This window comes from Microcaecilia unicolor, chromosome 7, assembly GCF_901765095.1.
Source record: "Microcaecilia unicolor chromosome 7, aMicUni1.1, whole genome shotgun sequence".
NCBI lineage: Eukaryota > Metazoa > Chordata > Amphibia > Gymnophiona > Siphonopidae > Microcaecilia > Microcaecilia unicolor.
The window spans coordinates 200,485,679-200,505,880 of NC_044037.1; the positions used below are offsets into that span (position 1 = coordinate 200,485,679).

At 45.9% G+C, this 20,202-nt stretch overlaps 1 protein-coding gene across 1 annotated transcript in view; it reads left to right on the forward strand.

Annotated features, from left to right (window-relative positions):
• DNAH7 (dynein axonemal heavy chain 7) overlaps nucleotides 1-20,202 on the forward strand; it is a 525,690-nt gene that overhangs the window by 194,804 nt on the left and 310,684 nt on the right. The window contains 2 exon segments of the mRNA XM_030210108.1: nucleotides 4,010-4,203; nucleotides 6,616-6,814. Of these exon segments, the coding sequence (XP_030065968.1) occupies nucleotides 4,010-4,203; nucleotides 6,616-6,814 (393 nt within the window).

Below are 20,202 nucleotides of genomic sequence, written 5' to 3' on the forward strand. Positions count from 1 at the left end.
CGTTCCGCCTTCGATACGCTGCCGACACGCCCCCGGGAACTTTGGTCATCCCCGCGATGGAAAGCAGTTAAGGACACCCAAAATCGGCTTTCCATTATGTCGATTTGGGTGACCCTGAGAGAAGGATGCCCATCACCCAATTTGTGTCTTAAGATGGGCGCCCTTCTCTTTCGAAAATGCCCCTGATAGTAACCTATGGAACTTTGTAAGTCTAAGTGCTTTGAAAATACACCTGCATGCATCAGAACATCAGATCTCTAGCCTGGCTTTTCTGGGTTTGTCTAAAAGTGTTTCTCAGGTTTTGTTGGCTTCCAGAAGAGCTTTGACTAGGAGGCCAAACGGTTTTAAATGGAAGAGATCTGCTGTCAGGTGTTAGGGCATGGCCCTAGATCCCTTCTCTTGCTCCATACAAAAACTGCTTGAATATCTTCTACATCTGTCAGAGTGAGGTCTCAATATTAAGTCTACTAAAACCATCTCTGCGCAGCTCTTAGTTCAATTCATGCAGGATTTTCCTCTATTGAAACCTCCCACCAAGCCACCAAGCCACCAAGCAAGTGTCATGGGACCTTATGTAGTTCTTAACCAGCCGATGAAAGCTCATTTGGAGTACTGGATACTTCAATCTGAAGTACCTGATCTGGAAGGTCTTATTTTTGGTGATAATAACTTGTGCTTGCAGAAGATTCATCTTACGCAATTTTTTTCAACAATACATTGGTTCTGTGCACCTAACCAAAGTTCCTTCCTAATGAAGTGTCAGATTTCCACCTTAAGCAGTTATTAGTCTTGCCAACTTTGTTTTCCTAATTCTCATGTCCATAAAAGTGAAAGCACACTACACACTTTGGACTGTAAGAGAGCCTTGGTTTTCTATCTGGAGTGGACTAAAGCCCATAGAAATTCCACCCAGCCTTTTATTTCATATGACTCTAATATGATGGGAGTTGCCATCAATGAACACACACTGTCTAATTGGCTAACAGATTGCATTTCCTTCACATGCCCAGACAGATCTTACTTTAGCGTGTCAAGTCACAGCTCATAATGTCAGAACTATGGTGGTGTTTATAACCCACGAGTGAGGTCTCCATAGAAGAGATCTGCAAAGCTGGAACTTGAACCTCAATCCATACATTCACTTCTCACTACTGTCTAGAGTACGACTTCAATGCAAATTAGATTTGACTAGACAGTCCTTCAGAATTTATTTGGAATTTAAAATCCAACTACAACCCCCTAGGCCCATTTTTTTCAGTTCCAGGCTGCCTTCAAATTATTTTTTTCAGCTTGTAAATAAGGCATGTTGCTAACTAAAAACATTCTGCTGGGTTTCCCCCCCCCCCCCCCCCCCTTTTTCTGTGAAGGTATCCTGTAGCTGAGGGTGTTGTATATATGAAGATTCACTTACCCTGTTTGTCCTTGGAGAAGGCACAGTTACTTAACCTGTAGCAGATGTTTTCTTAGGACAGCTGGATAAGAATCCTCACAACCCACCTTTTTTCCCAGGGAATTGTGTTCTACAAGCTTTCAGTTGGCTGAGGGCATCCCGCACAATAGTGACAGGTGGGGCCAGGCTTACATGAGGCAATGAGGCTTTCTCAAAAGTTCTGGAAAATGCTGGAGGAAATTCCCATGCAGGCTCCCATGGATGACATCATATGTGAGGATTTTTATCCTGCTGTCTTTGGAGAACACCTGCTTCAAGTAAGTAACTGTTTTTTGATCTTTTATTGCCTCAGTTACCCCTGAGGGGCTCTTTTACTAAAGGGTTGCCGTGTGGCAACCCGGAACTATCTCGAGCGCACACCATTTCTGGCGTTACGGAAAATCCATAATTTGTAGCATGTAGCTAACCCGACAGTAATTGGGCAGTGACATGCGCTGCCCGGTTAGCACCAGGTTACTGCAGGAGCCCTTACTTCCACCTCAGTGGGTGGCGGTAAGTGCTCCCCCCCACATTGCCATGCAGTAAGAATAATTTTACCGCATGGCCATATCTTTTTTAGGGGCTTTTTCCCCGCTGCGGTGAAAAGGGCCCTGGTTCGTGGCAAAAATGGCCCCCAGTGCTACCTCAGGGCCCTTTTTACCACAGCTTGGTAAAAGGACCCCTGCATTTGTAAGTTCTTTGGGGAAGGGTGATATTATACCTGAATGCTTCTCAGTACCATGTATGCATAGTATACCCCCAATATTTAAAATCTGTGGTCAGTATTGCTTCAAAATAATGACCACAACATTTAAACTTACACCCGAATATTCAGCCTCTCTGGGAGGGGAGACAAACAAGAAAATGTGAAGTAAGGAAGAAGAGGGAAGAGAAGGAAGTTCTGTAAGAAATGTGAATGAAAACAGAAGAGGAACAATCCAGGAATTATTTAACCTGATTCTATTTTCTCATTATTCTCCTAAAACATAGTCAGGAGGATTAGTTACACCAATCTATAAACATGGGGGATACCTTTAATCCAACTAATGATATAATGAGCAGCAAAATGTCCAAATTTGGTTTTCTGGTGTGGGGAGCCATTGTGCTAATATTCTCATGTATGAATGTCAGAGCACACATCACATAAAAATGTATGCAAGAATCTATGTGTGCTCATTTGAATGCATGTGCTTTTAGTAAATGTATGAGTACTTCAGGAATGGAGATACATCTGTTAAATAAATTGTGCAGCTCCCAATACACAGTTCATAAAATACCTGCAGACTCCCATGCTGTCCCATTTCCTGTTAGATATGTGTAACTACCTGATCTATAAAAGTTATTCTCCATATGTGGACTAGTGCAAAGTGATGGACATAATGAAATTATTGTTGACGCAAGCAAAACGTTGCCAAGCTGAAAGAGGGGCAGCAACCCATCTGGACAATGGCAATAGAGCCAGTAAATGTCACAGAGGGGAGGAAGTGTTGAGAAAATGTAGGAATTAGATGAATAGGCTGCTGTAAGCTGCGGAATACAATATTTTAAAATAAGTAAATGGACAGTTTTTTTTGTTACATTTGTACCCTGCACTTTCCCACTCATGGCAGGCTCAATGCGGCTTACATGGGCAATGGAGGGTTAAGTGACTTGCCCAGAGTCACAAGGAGCTGCCTGTGCCTGAAGTGGGAATTGAACTCAGTTTCTCAGGACCAAAGTCCACCACCCTAACCACTAGGCCACTCCTCCAGTTTTGTGAGAATATACAGGGGTTGGGATGGAAGTTCTGGGGAAGATATGGGATCGGGTATAAGTTTTTGGAGAGTGAAAAGTCAAAATTGTCTAGCTAAATTACCATGGCCTTGCTATCTGAGTAAGTTGTTAATTGTTGATGTAATAATGCTATGTTCTATATGAGTTCAATAAAGATGATTTAACCTAAAATAAATAAATGCTGATTTTGGGAGGGGAAAAGAGCATTTGGTGAACACAAGACCAGCAGCTTAACACCAGGTGTAGATGTATGTGTGTGTTTTTCAGAAAGAGAGATAACATGTGTATGTGTCAGTGTTGGAAAGGGAACTAGACATTGTGAGTTGGCAGCTTGCTCAGGGCTGAAGCAGGCTAGAGGCTGGATCTATTGTGGGCTGCAATGGCACCATCTGTGAGATTTATGAGGGAAGAGGGTAAAAGTACTTTGCTGAGAGTCTGTCACAAGGGAAAAAATCTGCAGCAGTTGCCTGGGCATCTGGCTTAGGCACAGAAATGGGAAAAGTCCTTTTTGAACAAAGCCTATTGTTTCTATAGTGTCTTTTCTTTATCTGGTGAGCTTAAAATAGTTGTGGCTATATTGGTCCTAGGAAAAATAGGATACTTGGAACAATCTGTTCTCTGTTACTGGTCCAGTTTTAGAGAAATTCTGCCTGTAATGAAGCCTTGGAAAACTACAACCCAAAAAGCATTTATGAAAGTATGCTTTATTTTTATGCTTAGAATAAAATCTTAGGCATATGGATGACAGATTAGCACAAAGAGATTTTAAAGAAGGAATTGTTTTTGTGTGTGTGTTCTTTTTGATAGGATAAGAATGTTCTGGTAGTAGTGGCTATAGAGAAAATGTTGGAAAAGCTGAAAAAGTCAAATGAACTCCTAGAACTAATTCTTAAAGGTCTCAATGACTACCTGGAAAAGAAGCGCCTCTTCTTCCCCAGATTCTTCTTTTTGTCAAATGATGAGCTTCTTGAGATTCTTTCAGAGACAAAAGACCCTACAAGGTAATACTTCCAACATTTTAAAATATTTTGCTTTGCCTTGATAGAGTTGGCTACTAGATGCACTTGTGTATACTGTTTTTCATTTTGTTTGGTTCTAATTATATATAAGATATTGTTTTTCCCTAGGTATGCCTAGATTCAATATTGGGGCAAGCCTGCAATCACATTGTCAAATCCTTGGGGAAGGGATTGGCTGCACCACAGGTATCAGTGGAAGCAATTGCTTTGCAGGAGGGACATAGTCCTTCTTTTAACCTACTCATGGGGATTTAAAAATGAAATTCTTATGCACAGTTGGCTGGCATTGCACTTTTCCGAACACCATATCTGTCTTTATTTGCCTTGGGTAAAAGTAGATGTGCTATGAAACAGTGCAGATGCATTTACCTGCAGACGAAATGGAGCAATTAATTCAGGGAAATAGTTAATTCTCCAAAGTCAAGCAGGATAGCAGGCCCTCACACATAAGTGATGTCAACTGGTGGAAGCTTCCCCTGCTTGAATTATTTGTGAAACTTTTCAGAAGCCTGACTGCATATACAGGCAATAATGTGAAAAACTGCACTGGCTCCCACTCAAAGAACGCATCACATTCAAACTTTGTACCCTAGTCCATAAAATCATCCACGGTGACACCCCAGCATATATGTCAGACCTAATAGAACTACCACCCAGAAACGCAAAAAAATCTTCTCGCACATTCCTCAACCTTCATCCTCCCAAGTGCAAAGGCTTGAAATACAAATCAATGCATGCATCAACCTTTTCGTATACAAGCACACAGCTCTGGAACGCGCTGCAACGCAACCTGAAAACGGTCTATGAATTGACCAACTTCCGCAAACTAGGGATACCTAAGCACCACTAGCTGAAGATGTTCTCTGTCTGAGCCCAGCAACACCAAAAAGGACAGGGAACCCCTTAACTGTGAAACATCCAAGGCAAGGAGTAGGGGTGAACCAAGAAGCCACTCACAGCCGAATAGGTAAAACAGATGTTTTATCTTTATATTTAGTGATTCCTGAGGCAGACAGGTGTTTTCCATCAAAACATGGCCCCGTGTCGGGTCTAATGCATGCGAAGTGCCTAATATACACTTGTTTGGCTTGTTGGTCCACCCCTACTCTCTGCCTGAGCCCCCCCCCATACTGTCTGAGTAGTGGGGAAGTCAATGATGTGCTTCTAGCTGCTGACACTAACAGTCATGAACTGAGCGTGCTTGGGGATCTAGTGTGAGCAGCTAGAAGCACGCCGCCAACTTCCCCACTGCTGAGACAGTACAGAGGGCTCGGGCAAAGAATATCTTCAACTGGCAGGGTTTGGGCATCCCCACCAGCAACACCGACCATGCATACTACAGAAAACCTCTTGGTGTCCCACAGGTTGCCTACCCTTGAAATAGAATATTCATTTGGATTGCAAGGTTGATGTGAGCTGGATTGTTTTCACCTTCAGCAAACTGTTGCCTTAAAAATTTTAGCGTTTTGATAAAGACGGATGAGACTGTGAAAGACTATTTTTTATATTGGATTTTTTTTAAGTCACCACCATAGAAATTTGTGTTTGATATTTGGACATATTAGAGACTTATTTTTAGTTTCACGACTGCTTCGTCATTATTTTGTTGTAAAAGTGAACATGGGGTTTACGGAAGGGTACACTCATTAGTTTTGAGCCATTTAGATGTAATGTATTGTTCTCTATTTTTTCTGTGAGAGATATGAAATTGTTCCAATTAGTGCAAAATGCAGCGGTCAAGTTCATTTTTGGTTACAAATGAACATTGACTGCCTATCTCAGCTAGAATTCTTAATACAATCCTTACATTGATATATAAAATTTCAATGTCTGGCTTCCCATCGTTCTTATCACGCTTTTTGATACCTTACTTACTCACACCTTCTCTTCACTCATCACAACAGCATCTTTTCATGGTTCACTTTTTTTGTCAGATACCTGTATGTTTTGAGACAAAATTCACTCTTATATATTTTTTTTATATTAGGATCCATACTACGGAATAATCTTCCACTTACTTTACATTCAGAATCATCATTTAAGATGTTTAAAGTGGGCTAGAAAACATATTTTTAAATAAATCTTTTAATTCCCAATTGCCTACTCAGATCAGCCTTTTAGCAATGGGACACAGTTGAGTGATGTAGACACATAATGTAGAAAATTAACTCTACTGATCTTTTCTATTTTCTATTATAATTCTTTTAATCTCTCTTAAAATTTATTGGTTAGTTGTAAACCACCTAGACAGCTTTATTTGATAGGTGGTATATCAAAAACTAAACAAACTTGAAAACTTAGATATTTATCACACAGGTCTTTGGTTTATCTCTATCTAGAAAAGATAAATTGTAGAAAAAATATATTCATACACCTTTCTTTCTTTTTCTGCAGGGTTCAGCCTCACTTGAAAAAATGCTTTGAAGGAATTGCCCAAGTAGAATTCACAGATGTTTTAGATATTACTCATATGAAAAGCAGTGAGGGAGAAATAGTGGAGCTCACAGACACAATCTCAACATCTAAAGCTAGAGGACAAGTGGAAAAGTGGTTACTTGAACTGGAAAAAGCCATGTTAAATTCTGTTCACAAGGTAATTTGATTGCATATTTGTTTAAGTTGAAAATATGAAATAACACCAGACTTTAGGTTGCTAAATCAGCTATAAAAAGGAAAGCACAGAAACAAACTTCTAAAGTGAGCACGATTTAAGACAACAAATGTTGTGCCCATTGTTTCACATATTCTCTGAGGACAAGCAGGCTGCTTGTTCTCACGACTGGGTGTCGTCCATGGCAGCCCCCATGGTCGGAAATCTTCCTAGCAAGAAAAGTTTGCTAGAGACTTCGAGTGCGGGCCATCTTCCTGCTTAGTTTTTCTCTTTCCATGGTATGGAGCGACTGTTTTTCCGTCTCTCTCTGTGCCCCTGTGAAAGAGCCTTCGTTTTCATGAGTTTTCGCAGATTTTTTTTCATTTACTTTATTGTTTGCTCTGTTGAGCTGTTTTAAAAAAATAGCCACTATAAAAGTGTCTGTGCTGGACGATCTACCAGTCGGAGGTAGGTTAAAAAATTTTTCACCAAAGGTGGCCTCTTATAACCTCCGATTGGTGGGTTCTCCAAATAGTCTGGCTAGGATACTCCCTCAATTTGATCTCCACACCTCCAAATTGCCCACCGGGAGCTCAGTCCTTCAGCTTCCAGCACAGGCAAGTACTTGCAGAGGAACTCTCCACCCTTCTCAGCGCCAATGCGGACGAGCCCGTTCCACCAGGGCAAGAAGGGCTGGGATTCTATTCCAGGTACTTCCTTGTGCAAAAGAAAACGTGGGGGGGGGGGGGGGGGGGGGGGGATGTGTCCCATCCTAGACCTAAGGGCCCTAAACAAATATCTGGTCCGAGAAAAGTTCAGGATGCTTTCCCTGGGCACCTTTCTTCCAATGATTCAGAAAAAAGACTGGCTATGCTCTCTGGACTTAAAGGATGCTTATACACACATCCTGATACTGCCAGCTCACAGGCAGTATCTTCGATTCCATCTGGGAACACAGCACTTTCAGTATTGTGTGCTTCCCTTTGGGCTCACCTCTGCGCCCAGGGTGTTTACAAAATGCCTGGCGGTCGTTCCAGTGTCGCTACGCAGACTGGGAGTGCATGTGTTCCCTTATCTCGACGATTGGCTGGTGAAGAACACCTCGGAGGCAGGAGCTCTACAGTCCATTCAGATGACTATTCAACTCCTGGAGCTACTTGGCTTTGTTATAAATTATCCAAAGTCCCATCTTATTCCAGTTCAGACACTAGAATTCATAGGAGCTCTGCTGGACTCGCGGACGGCTCAAGCCTATTTCCCCGAGGCGAGGGCAGACAATCTTCTGTCTCTAGTTTCCTTGGCCAGAGCTTGGCATATGTTGAGACTTCTGGGCCATATGGCCTCCACAGTTCATGTGACTCCCATGGCCCGTCTTCACATGAGATCAGCTCAATGGACCCTAGCTTCCCAGTGGTATCAGGCTGTGGGGGATCTAGAGGATGCAATCCAGCTGTCCACCGATTTTCACAATTCCCTTCAGTGGTGGACGATTTGATCCAATTTGACCTTGTGACGTGCCTTCCAAATTCCTCAGCCACAAAAAGTGATGAAAATGGATGCATCCCTCCTGGGGTGGGGAGCGCTTGTAGATGGGCTTCACACTCAAGGAGCTTGGTCCTTCCAGGAATCAGGTCTTCAGATCAATCTCCTGGAGTTACGAGCGGTCTGGAACGCTCTAAAGGCTTTCAGAGATCGGATGTCCAATCAAATTATTCAAATTCAGACAGACAATCAGGTTGCCATGTACTACATCAACAAGCAGGGGGGCACCGGATCTCACCCCCCTGTGTCGGGAGGCCATCCAGATGTGGCTATGGGCTCGCGTTCACGGCATGCTTCTTCAAGCCACGTATCTGGCCGGCGTAAACAACAGTCTGGCCGACAGATTGAGCAGGATAATGCAACCTCACGAGTGGTTGCTCAATTCGAGGGTAGTGCGCAAGATTTTCCAAGCGTGGGGCACCCCCTTGGTGGATCTTTTTGCCACTCAGATCAATCACAAGGTTCCTCAGTTCTGTTCCAGACTTTAGGCTCACGACAGACTAGCGTCAGATGCCTTTCTCCTTCATTGGGGGAAGGGTCTTCTGTATGCCCATCCTCCCATACCTTTGGTGGGGAAGACTTTGCTGAAACTCAAGCAAGACGGTGGAACCATGATTCTGATTGCTCCGTTTTGGCCTCATCAGATCTGGTTCCCACTTCTTCTTGAATTGTCCTCTGAAGAACCATGGAGATTGGAGTGTTTTCCAACCCTCATCACTCAGAATGAGGGGGTGCTTCTGCATCCCAACCTGCAGTCTCTGGCTGTCACGGCCTGGATGTTGAGAGCATAGAATTCACTTCCTTAGGTCTTTCTGAGGGTGTCTCCCGAGTCTTGCTTGCTTCCAGGAAAGATTCTACTAAAAAGAGTTATTCTTTCAAATGGAGGAGGTTTGCCGTCTGGTGTGACAGCAAGGCCTTAGATCCTCGCTCTCGCTTCATGAGAGGTTTGCTTTTGTCAAAGCCCCCTGTCAAACCTCCACCAGTGTCATGGGATCTCAACGTTGTTCTCACCCAGCTGATGAAGCCTCCTTTTGAGCCACTGAATTTCTGCCATCTGAAGTATTTGACCTGGAAGGTCATTTTCTTGGTGGCTGTTACTTCAGCTCGTAGAGTCAGTGAGCTTCAAGCCTTGGTAGTCAATGCTCCTTATACTAAGTTTCATCATAACAGAGTAGTCCTCCGCACTCACCCTAAGTTCTTGCCGAAGGTAGTGTCGGAGTGCCAACTGAATCAGTCAATTGTCTTGCCAACATTCTTTCCCCATCCTCATACCCGCCCTGCTGAACGTCAGTTGCATACATTGGACTGCAAAAGAGCATTGGCCTTCTATGTGGAGCGGACAGGCCCCTTCAGACAGTCCGCCCAAATGTTTGTTTCTTTTGACCCCAACAGAAGGGGAGTTGCTGTCGGGAAACGCACCATTTCAAATTGGCTAGCAGACTGCATTTCCTTCACTTCTGCCCAGGCTGGGCTGGCTCTTGAGGGTCATGTCACGGCTCATAGTGTTCGAGCCATGGCAGCGTCAGTGGCCCACTTGAAGTCAGCCACTATAGAAGAGTTTTGCAAGGCTGTGGCGTGGTCATCATTCCACACATTCACATTGCATTACTGCCTTCAGCAGGATTCCCGACGCGACAGTCGGTTTGGGCAGTTGGTGCTGCAGAATCTGTTCGGGGTTTAGAATCCAACTCCCCCCCCCCCCCCAGGCCCATTTTTATTCTGTTCCAGGCTGCACTCTCAGATGTTTCTTCGTAGGTCAATTCTTGTTATGTCCTCGCTGTTGCGAGGCCCAATTGACCCTGTTTTGTTGTTTTGAGTGAGCCTGGGGGCTAGGGATACCCCAGTCATGAGAACAAGCAGCCTGCTTGTCCTCTGAGAAAATGAAGATACATACCTGTAGCAGGTATTCTCCGAGGACAGCAGGCTGATTGTTCTCACATACCCGCCCGCCTCCTCTTTGGAGTTGTCCTTATCTTTGTTTGCTTTGTTATCGAACTAAAACTCTTGCGTGACGGGTTGGAAAATGCCCGTGCTTGAAGGCTCTAGCAAACTTTTGTTGCTAGGAAGATTTCCGATCATCAGGGCTGCCGTGGACATCACCCAGTCGTGAGAACAATCAGCCTGCTGTCCTCGGAGAATACCTGCTACAGGTATGTATCTTCATTTTCTTCATTAGTTATGAAGAGGGTAATTTTATAACAAGCTGCCTATGTGAAAAGGTGCTCATTTTAAGCCTATTTTATAAAGGCATATAGGTACTTATCAGGCTCATTTTCGAAGAGAAGGACGCCCATCTTTCGACACAAATTGGAAGATGGGCGTCCTTCTCACAGGGTCACCCAATTCGGCAGTGGCGTAGCTACGTGGGGCCTGGGCCCCCGTAGATTAGGCCTTGGCCCCCCTGCCGATGATCCCCTTGAACCCCCCTCCCGCCACCAACGCTCCCCCGCCGTCGCCGCCGCATCAGATACCTTTATTGCTGGTGGGGGTCCCCGAACCCCGCCAGCTGAAGAGAGTCTTCTTCAGCGCCCAAGTAGTGCCTTCATTCAACGAAGTTCCTGTGATCAGCTTTTTCGACGCCTTACGTCCTGCACTGTACATGTAGCCCCGTGCAGGACGTAAGGCGTCGAAACAGCTGATCACACCAGGAACTTCGTTGAACGAAGGCGCTACTCCGGCGCTGAAGAAGACTCTCTTTGGCTGGCGGGGTTCGGGGACCCCGCCAGCAAAAAAGGTATCTGATGCGGCGGCGGGGTGGGCAGCGATGGCGGGGGAGAGTTGGTGGCAGGAGTGGGGTTCAAGGGGATCGTCGGCAGGCAGGCAGGGGGGTCCAATGTGCCAGCGGCGGCGGCTGGGGGGGCTAAGCAGTGCCCCCCCACCTCGGGCTCTGGCCCCCCTCCCGGCGAGGTCTGGCTACACCCCTGCAATTCAGTATAAGCTGATGTTGGGTGTCCCCAACTGCTTTCCATTGCGGGGTCATGTTGGAGGCGTAGCGAAGGCGTGACTTGGGCGTGCCTAACACATGGACATCCTCGACCCATAATGGGAAAAAAAAGGGTGTCCCTGACGAGCACTTGGATGACTTTACCTGGTCCTGTTTTTCTTACGACCAAGGCACAAAAAGGTGGCCGAAATGACCAGATGACCACCGGAGAGAATCAGGGATGACCTCCCCTTACTCCCCCAGTGGTCACTAACCCCCTCCCACCCTCAAAAACATCTTTCAAAATATTTTTTGCCAGCCTCAGATGTCATACTCAGGTCCATCACAGCAGTCTGCAGGTCTCTGAAGCAGTTTTAGTGGGTGCAGTGCACTTCAGGCTGGCGGACCCAGGCCCATCCCCCTCCCTACCTGTTACACTTGTGGAAGAAACAGCGAGCCCTCCAAAACCCACCGGAAACCCACTGTACCCACATCTAGGTGCCACCCTTCACCCATAAGGGCTATGGTATTGGTGTACAGTTGGGGGTAGTGGGTTTTAGGGGGGATGGGGGGCTCATCAGACAAGGTAAGGGAGCTAAGTTCCTGGAAGCATTTTATGAAGTCCACTGCAGTGCCCCCTAGGGTGCCTGGTTGGTGTCCTGGCATGTCAGGTGGACCAGTGCACTACAAATTCTAGCTCTTCCCACTACCAAAGGGCTTGCATTTGGTTGTTTCTGAGATGGGCGTCCTTAGTTTCCATTATCACCGAAAATAAGAAAAGATCAAGTCTAGGGCTGGTCCTAAGAAACAAGATGGCAAGCGATCCGCAAAATCCAACGTGGAGACAAACAAAGCAGATCAATCAGTGATTGATCTGCTTTGTTTGTCTCCAAGTCTAGGGATGACCATCTCTAAGGGCGACCTAAATTTCAAGATTTGGGCATCCCCGACCGTATTATCGAAAAGAAAGATGGATGTCTATCTTGTTTCGATAATATGGGGTTTCCCCGCCCCTCCATCGGACGTTTTGCGAGGATGTCCTCAGCAAAACTTGGGCGTCCCTTTCGATTATGCCCCTCCACGAGTCCTTATAAATTCTAGGGACAAAGTGGCATAAATCTCACCTAGATTGAAACCATGGGCATTTATGCCAGCTCAGGAGCAGGGGTAAACATTTGCACATAAAGTATGTGTGTACACATGTATTTTATATACAGTGCTCTTTGGTTAAGTGCAAGGCCTTGAGACCGAAATTTAATTTGCACATAACCTCAGCTTGTTTATCAGTGTTACCCTTTCATTACATAATTTCAGTAACCACAGACTCAGTGTAGCACAACTTATTTATTACTGTTATAGGACAGCCAACAACTTTCTTACGGTGCCAAATGTAATTATAGAGGTAAGGCATAGTCAGTTTTCTAAAACATCAATAAAATTTGTCATGCACAACTACTGTCAAATCATTAGTAGTCTGTAAATGGGAGAAAAGAAATCAGTAATAGTTTTCTAGATAGTATTCTATGTATTCGTATTGTAAGTGGAGGAACACTGCAAAAGCGGAGGACCGTATACCACTGCGCAGAAGAGTGCCAGAGAAGGGAGTAGTGTGATTAGCACCGTTCTTCCATAAAAAACCCAGTAAGTCGAAGAATATAGTAGTGGAAAACAATCTTTATTCTTCAGGACCGAACACAACAGTGTGTTTCTGCAAAAAGCCTACGTCAGGGGTCTGTGTTCGAAATTTTGTTTCTCTACAATTGGAACCGCTCTGCGCAAGTTCAGCGCCCACTTCTGGAACCAGGTTCCAGTTGAAGGGAAAGGAGCTCCAGTCCAGGCAGACAGAGATTGTTTTCCAGTGATTACATTGTGTTACATATCTTCCAGTGATTTTGAACACAGGCCCTTGACATAGGCTTTTTGCCGAAAAACACTGCTGTGTTAGCTCCTGAAGAATAAAGATTGTTTTCCACTATATTTATGGAAGAACCCTGCTGATCACACTGCTGAGTTAGCTTCAAAGAGACTGTTTTGAAAAGGGCCCCTTAGATTCAAAACTATATAAAGAGGGAAGGTCCCACTGAACTTTCTTTCTGAGGACATTTCTCTGGTAAGTGAACACTATTTTGCTTTGTTCTTTGGGAACTTAAAGATTGGGGTTTAAAGGAGGAATTGTAGATTAGTGATAGGCAGAATAAAAATATAAAAAAGTAAAATTTATCAACTAATCTCCATAGTCTTTTCCCCTTAGTTTTAAAACTTGAACTTCGTACCGCAGCATTAACAGATAGCCTCTAGCAGGCTCTGCAGGATCTAGTTTAGTCTTCCCACCCACTCCTAGGACAACCCTCCATTTATAGTCAGTTATTGTAATTAGGGTAACAAGCAAGGGGTGCTCTTACAGAGTTTTAAATACATTTCATTACCATCTAAGAAGGAAACACTAAATAAATCACAAAATATACTATCAGGCTCATTTTCAAAAGAGAAGGACACCCATCTTTCGACACAAATCGGAAGACGGGCGTCCTTCTCACAGGGCCGCCCAAATTGGCATAATCGAAAGCCCAACTGCCTTCTGTTGCGGGGATGACCAAATTGCACAGGGGTGTGTCAGAGGTGTAGCGAAAGTGGGACTTGGACGTGCCTAACACATGGGCGTCCTCGACCCATAATGGAAAAAAAAAGGGGTGTCCCTGACGAGCACTTGGACGACTTTACCTGGTCCTATTTTTCTTACGACCAAGCCACAAAAAGGTGCCCAAACTGACCAGATGACCACTGGAGAGAATTGGGGATGACCTCCCCATACTCTCCCAGTAGTCACCAATCCCCTCCCACCCTATAAAAATATTGTTCAAAATATTTTGTGCGACCTTCAAATGTCATACTCAGGTCCATCACAGCAGTCTGCAGGTCCCTGGAGCAGTTTTACTGGGTGCAGTGTACTTCAGGCAGGCAGACCCAGGCCCATCCCCCCTACCTGTTACACGTGGTAGTAAATGTGAGCCCTCCAAAACCTACCACAAACCCACTATACCCACATCTAGGTGCCACCCTTCACCCGTAAGGGCTATGGTAGTGGTGTATAGTTGTTGGTAGTGGGTTTTGGGGGGCTCAGCACATAAGGTAAGGGAGCTATGTACCTGGGAGCAATTTATGAAGCCCACTGCAGTGACCCCTAGGGTGCCCGGTTGGTGTCCTGGCATGTCAGGGGGACCAGTGCACTATGAATGTTGGCTCCTCCCATGACCAAAGGGCTTGCATTTGGTCGTTTCTGAGATGGGCGACCTTGGTTTGCATTATCGCCAAAAATCAGAAACGACCAAGCCTAGGGATGACCATCTCTAAGGATGATCTAAATGTCAAGATTTGGCCATCCCGACCGTATTATCGAAACGAAAGATGGATGTCCATCTTGTTTCAATAATACAGGTTTCTCCACCCCTCCACCAGGACGTTTTGTGAGGACGTCCTCAGCAAAACTTGGGTGTCTCTTTCGATTATGCCCCTCCATATAAACTAAAAGACATTCTTATATTAGGCTAATATCCTTAATACTTTAGCAAGTTTTAAATTATTGAAAAACTCAAAATACTAAGATGGAGTCAGCAGTCCAGCAGTGAGAGGGGTGCTATCCAGTGTTTTGCATTTGAGTGTCACATGTATGATTATCTCCCAGTTGGTGAGATGTCATATGTGTGTGCCCGATACACAGAGCTCCTAGCTCTCAGAGAATGTGTCTGTTCTCTTGAGGCTAGAGTAGCAGACTTGGTGGAGCTGAGGGAGACAGAGAGGTACATACACAGAGGAGACCTACAGAGATGTTGTAGAAAAGTCCCACCTCCAGTCTGGTAGCCCCTGTGCTACCTTAGAGGAGGGAGGTCTCCTAGAAGGAGAGCATCACCCTGGTAAAGTAGGAAGTACTCCTGTAGCCAGGACCTGCCCACCAGGGGATGTACTATCCTCTCGCACCGAGGATATGTCTCCAAGTATTGCCCAGGAGGGAAGGATTAGGACAGCTGTTGTAGTTGGTGATTCGATCATTAGGCATATAGATAGCTGGGTGGCTGGTGGACATGAGGATCACCTAGTCACTTGCCTGCCTGGTGCAAAGGTGGCGGACCTCATGCGTCACCTAGATAGGATTTCAGATACTGCTGGGGAGGAGCCGGCTGTCTTGGTACATGTGGGTACCAATGGCATAGGAAAATATGGGAGAGAGGTTCTGGAAGCCAAATTTAGGCTGTTAGGTAGAAAGCTCAAATCCAGAACCTCTAGGGTAGCATTTTCTGAAATGCTACCCGTTCCACATGCAGGGGGCAAGAGATAGGTAGAGCTCTGGAGTCTCAATACGTGGATGAGACGATGGTGCAGGGAGGAGTGTTTTAGAATTGTTATGAACTGGGCAACATTCTGGGGAAGGGGGAGCCTATTCTGAAAGGACGGGCTCCACCTTAACCAGGCTGCTGCATCGGCATTTAAAAAGGAGATGGAGCAGCTTTTAAACTAGAAACTAGGAGAAGGCCGACAGTCGCTCAAAAGCGCATGGTTCAGGATACGGTATCTTTCAAAGATATCACAAAACAGGGAAGATAGGGTATCCCGATAGTGAAGTTGCAAAAGAGACCTTAGTAGATCAGGTGTCCTTAAATAAAAATAAAAATCAGACAAAAGATTGCAAATTAATACTGTCAAGCACTGAGCATGATGTAAATAGGAGCAACAAACAAAGTTTGAAATGTCTATATGCAAATGCCAGAAGCCTAAGAAATAAGATGGGAGAGTTAGAATATATTGCACTAAATGAAAAATGAGATATAATAGGGATCTCTTTGACCTGGTGGAAGGAGGATAACCAGTGGGACACTGTCATAATGCCAGAAGCCTAAGAAATAAGATGGGAGAGTTAGAATATATTGCACTAAATGAAAAATGAGATATAATAGGCATCTCTGAGACATGGTGGAAGGAGGATAATCAGTGGGACACGGTCATAACGGGGTACAAATTATTTCATAGTGATGATAGGGTGGATCGAATTGGTGGAGGGGTAGCATTGTATGTTAAGGAGAGCCTTGAATCAAATAGATTGAAAATTCTGCAGGAAACAAAACACATCTTGGAATCCCTATGGTTTGAAATTCCATGTGTAAAGGGGAAAAGGATAGTGATAGGAGTGCACTACCGTCCATGTGGCCTGGATGAACAGATGGATGTAGAAATGTTAAAGGAAATTAGGAAAGCAAACAAACGGCAACACAATAATAATGGGTGATTTCAATTACCCCGATATTGACTGGGTAAATATAACATTGCGGCATGCTAGAGAGGTAAAATTGCTTGACGAAATCAAGGACTTCTTTATGGAGCAGCTGGTACAGGAGCCGATGAGAGAAGGAAGAATTCTAGACCTAGTCCTTAGTGGAGCGCATGATCTGGTGTGAGAGTTAATGGTGCTGGAGCCGCTTGATAACAGTGATCATAATATGATCAAATTTGATATTAGCTTTGAAGTAAGTATACACAGGAAATCCAATACGTCAGCGTTTAACTTGAAAAAAGGAGACTATGATAAACTGAGAAGAACGGTGAGAAAAAAACTTAGAGGAGTGGCTTCTAGGGTCAAAAATGTACATTAGGTGTGGATGCTGTTGAAAAACACCATCCTGGAAGCCATGGTGAAATATATTCCGCGTATTAAAAAAGGAGGACGGAAGACCAAACAACAGCCGGCATGGTTAAAAAGTGAGGTGAAGGAAGCTCTTCAAACTATTAGAGCTAAAAGAAAATCCTTCAGAAAATGGAAGAAGGAACCGACTTAAAATAATAAGAAACAGCATAAGGAAAGAACCCAGCCACACCTCCTAAAGGGAGGCTGGGCACAACCGGGCCGATGGCCTGCGACGGGGGGGAGGGAGGGGGGAGGAGGGTGCAGGGAGGATAGAAAGGTAGAGATAGGCAGGCAAAGGGTTAAAGCAGGGGAGGGGAGGGGAGGGGCGGAGAGAAAAGAAAAGTTAAAGGAAGGGAAGGAAAGGGGAATTTCCTTTCCATTCGGGACAGCAAGGAGAGAGCAGCGTTCTTACCTTGATCCATTCGGAGAGTGCAGCTGTATTCCTTCTGATCCCCCGTCGCCGCGTGGGTAGACAAGGTCGAGGCAGGCAGGGAGCAGCGCAAGCGTGCCGGGGAAAAACCCGTGGTCGCTCCTCTAGGCGGGCAACGAGTACCGACATTGCGATTCGCAACGTGGTGAGCGAGCAACTATGCCATCACAACGCGCCAAGAAGCAAGGGGCAGCGAGGAAAGCCGCCACGAAGGCAGCATCGCACAAGAAGAGCAAGGCTATCCAGGAGCGAGATGGAGAGGCGAGCCGAGCGATGCCGCGACGGAGCAGTCGATCAGGAACTACGCAGCAGGCGCAGGCAACACAAGCACAACCAGCAACAGACATGGATGCTTTGATGGTCGAGCTCAGAAGGCAGATAGAACAGCATGGCGTGTCCACGGTTACGCAGCAATTGAGGGACATGGGAGTACCGCAGTCGACTGAGGACAGAGCTGATATGGAGCGGGCATCGCAGCTGCAAGATTCCAGGTGGCAGCATACGCAGGCACGGACACCAGCACAGATGGCGGCGATTCAGAATGCCCCGCAAATTCCTGCAGGGGGTAAGTCGCTGGACAGCGCCGTACTACACATGGCACAGAGCCAACACACGGCCTTTTTACAGGTCATTAGAAACGCTGTACAAGATTATGAGGCAGCACTGGTCGTTCCTGCGGCAACAGTGCAGAGTGGACAAGCAGGTGCCCTGGGTGCCACAGAGTCTGGGGCGCGGCAGGGCGGGCACCCAGCGATGGGTAGCGCGCCGAGCGCCGCCGAGTCTGGGGCACAGTCCATAGTCACACATGAAGGGGTAGGCCAAGTATTCAATCCTAGCAGTGACGCTTTGTGTGGGGTCTTTACCCTTTCCACTTGTGTTCCCAAGGCTATGAAAGAGAAAATTTGGAGGAATGAGTTCATAGACATTTTTTCTCTGTTGCTACGGGATACCGACGAGGAAAATAGCCTTGGGAAGGACAGCCTTATCCCGCCATGGGAGCGGGAAAGAAAGCCAAGAATTTATAAATCCATTAGCAATTGGTTATCGGCTTTTCACATATTTATGACGGTTATAATTGAGAGGGAGCCAGGAGTGGGGCCATACTTAGTACGATATATGGATACCATTAACAGAGCACATAAGCGCTATGGGGGTTGGGCTTGGCTCAATTACGATATTAAATTTCGTAAGAGTATGGCAGAAAACCCCGCTATCTCATGGAAACACAGGGTATTTGACTTGTGGATGGATGAGATGGCAGTCAATAGACCTTTTGCTCAAGACAAGGGCTTCAATATGGCCGATAGCACAGGGAATCGGCAGGGGCAGTCCTTTCAGGCATTTCCATCAGGGCAGCGCCAATATAGCAGTCAGGCAGGGAAAAGAATATGCAGGCAATTTAATAGTGGGACGTGTACGTGGCATCCCTGTAAATTCAGGCATGCTTGCACAAACTGTGGGGGAGGCCACCCAGCGACATACTGCAGGAGCACAAGAAATAGGAGACAACAGAACTCCCAGTCAGGACACGGGTCAGATGCAAATGGCACCATCCCCCATCAGGCTTGAGGCCATGGAGTGGTGGTTATCACACTACCCGGATAAGGCCAGTGCGCAAGCCATAGCTTCAGGTTTCAGTTCAGGTTACGTAATTCCCTATAGAGGTCCCAAGCCCATGTCCATCACGTGCCCGAAGAATGCAGCCTCCATTAACACGCATTCACAGGTAGCGGAAGAAAAGATAGCTAAAGAATTGTCGCTGGGTAGAATGGCGGGCCCGTTTACGGACCCGCCATTCTCGCCCATGATAATATCTCCAATAGGGATAATTCCGAAAAAAGAGCAGGGAAAGTTCCGCCTGATCCAGAATCTCTCTTATCCGCTAGGCGCCTCTGTCAATGACTGTTTGGACCCTGATAGCTGTACGGTTCATTATGCGTCAGTAGATAAAGCTATTCAAATAGTCAGGCAGCGGGGAAGGCAGGCACACTTAGCAAAAGCCGATGTCGAGTCTGCTTTCCGCTTGCTGCCAGTGCATCCAGAGTCCTTCCATTTGCTGGGCTTTACTTTTAAAGGCCGCTTCTACGTTGATAAGTGCATACCGATGGGTTGTTCAATATCTTGCGCGTATTTTGAGCAGTTCAGCTCATTTGTACACTGGGTAATAGAGCAGATAGCCACAGAGGGAGCGGTGGTGCACTACTTGGATGATTTCCTGTTCTGCGGCACGGATGCGCAGGAATGCGCTGCCGTGTTGCAGGTTTTTATGCAGGTGGCGCAGAAATTTGGCATCCCTTTAGCGGCAGATAAGACAGTGGGCCCAGTGCAGGTAATTACATTCCTAGGGATTGAGCTCGACGTTAGGGAACAGTGCTCTAGATTGCCGATAGACAAAATTGTTAAGCTGACGGACGCAGTTAATGCTATGTTGCAGGCCAATAAAGCAACATTGAGGCAGTTTCAGGAGCTTTTAGGGCTATTATGTTTCGCCACAAGGGTGATGCCCATGGGGCGTATATTCGCTAGAAAGCTGGCCTTAGCGACCGCCGGAGTATCACGGCCGTATCATCACATAAGAGTAACAAAAGCCATTAAGCAGGATCTAGAAGTCTGGAGGCGCTTTTTAGTAAATTTCAACGGGATTTCATTTTGGCATGATGCCCCCATCCAAGCAGACGCGTTACAGTTCTTCACAGATGCAGCGGGGGGGGGGGGGAAGGTTTCGGCATTTACTTCCAAGGGGCATGGTGTGCGGCGCGATGGCCAGAAGCTTGGGTGGCAGCAGGGACCACTCGCGATATCACATTCTTAGAACTGTTCCC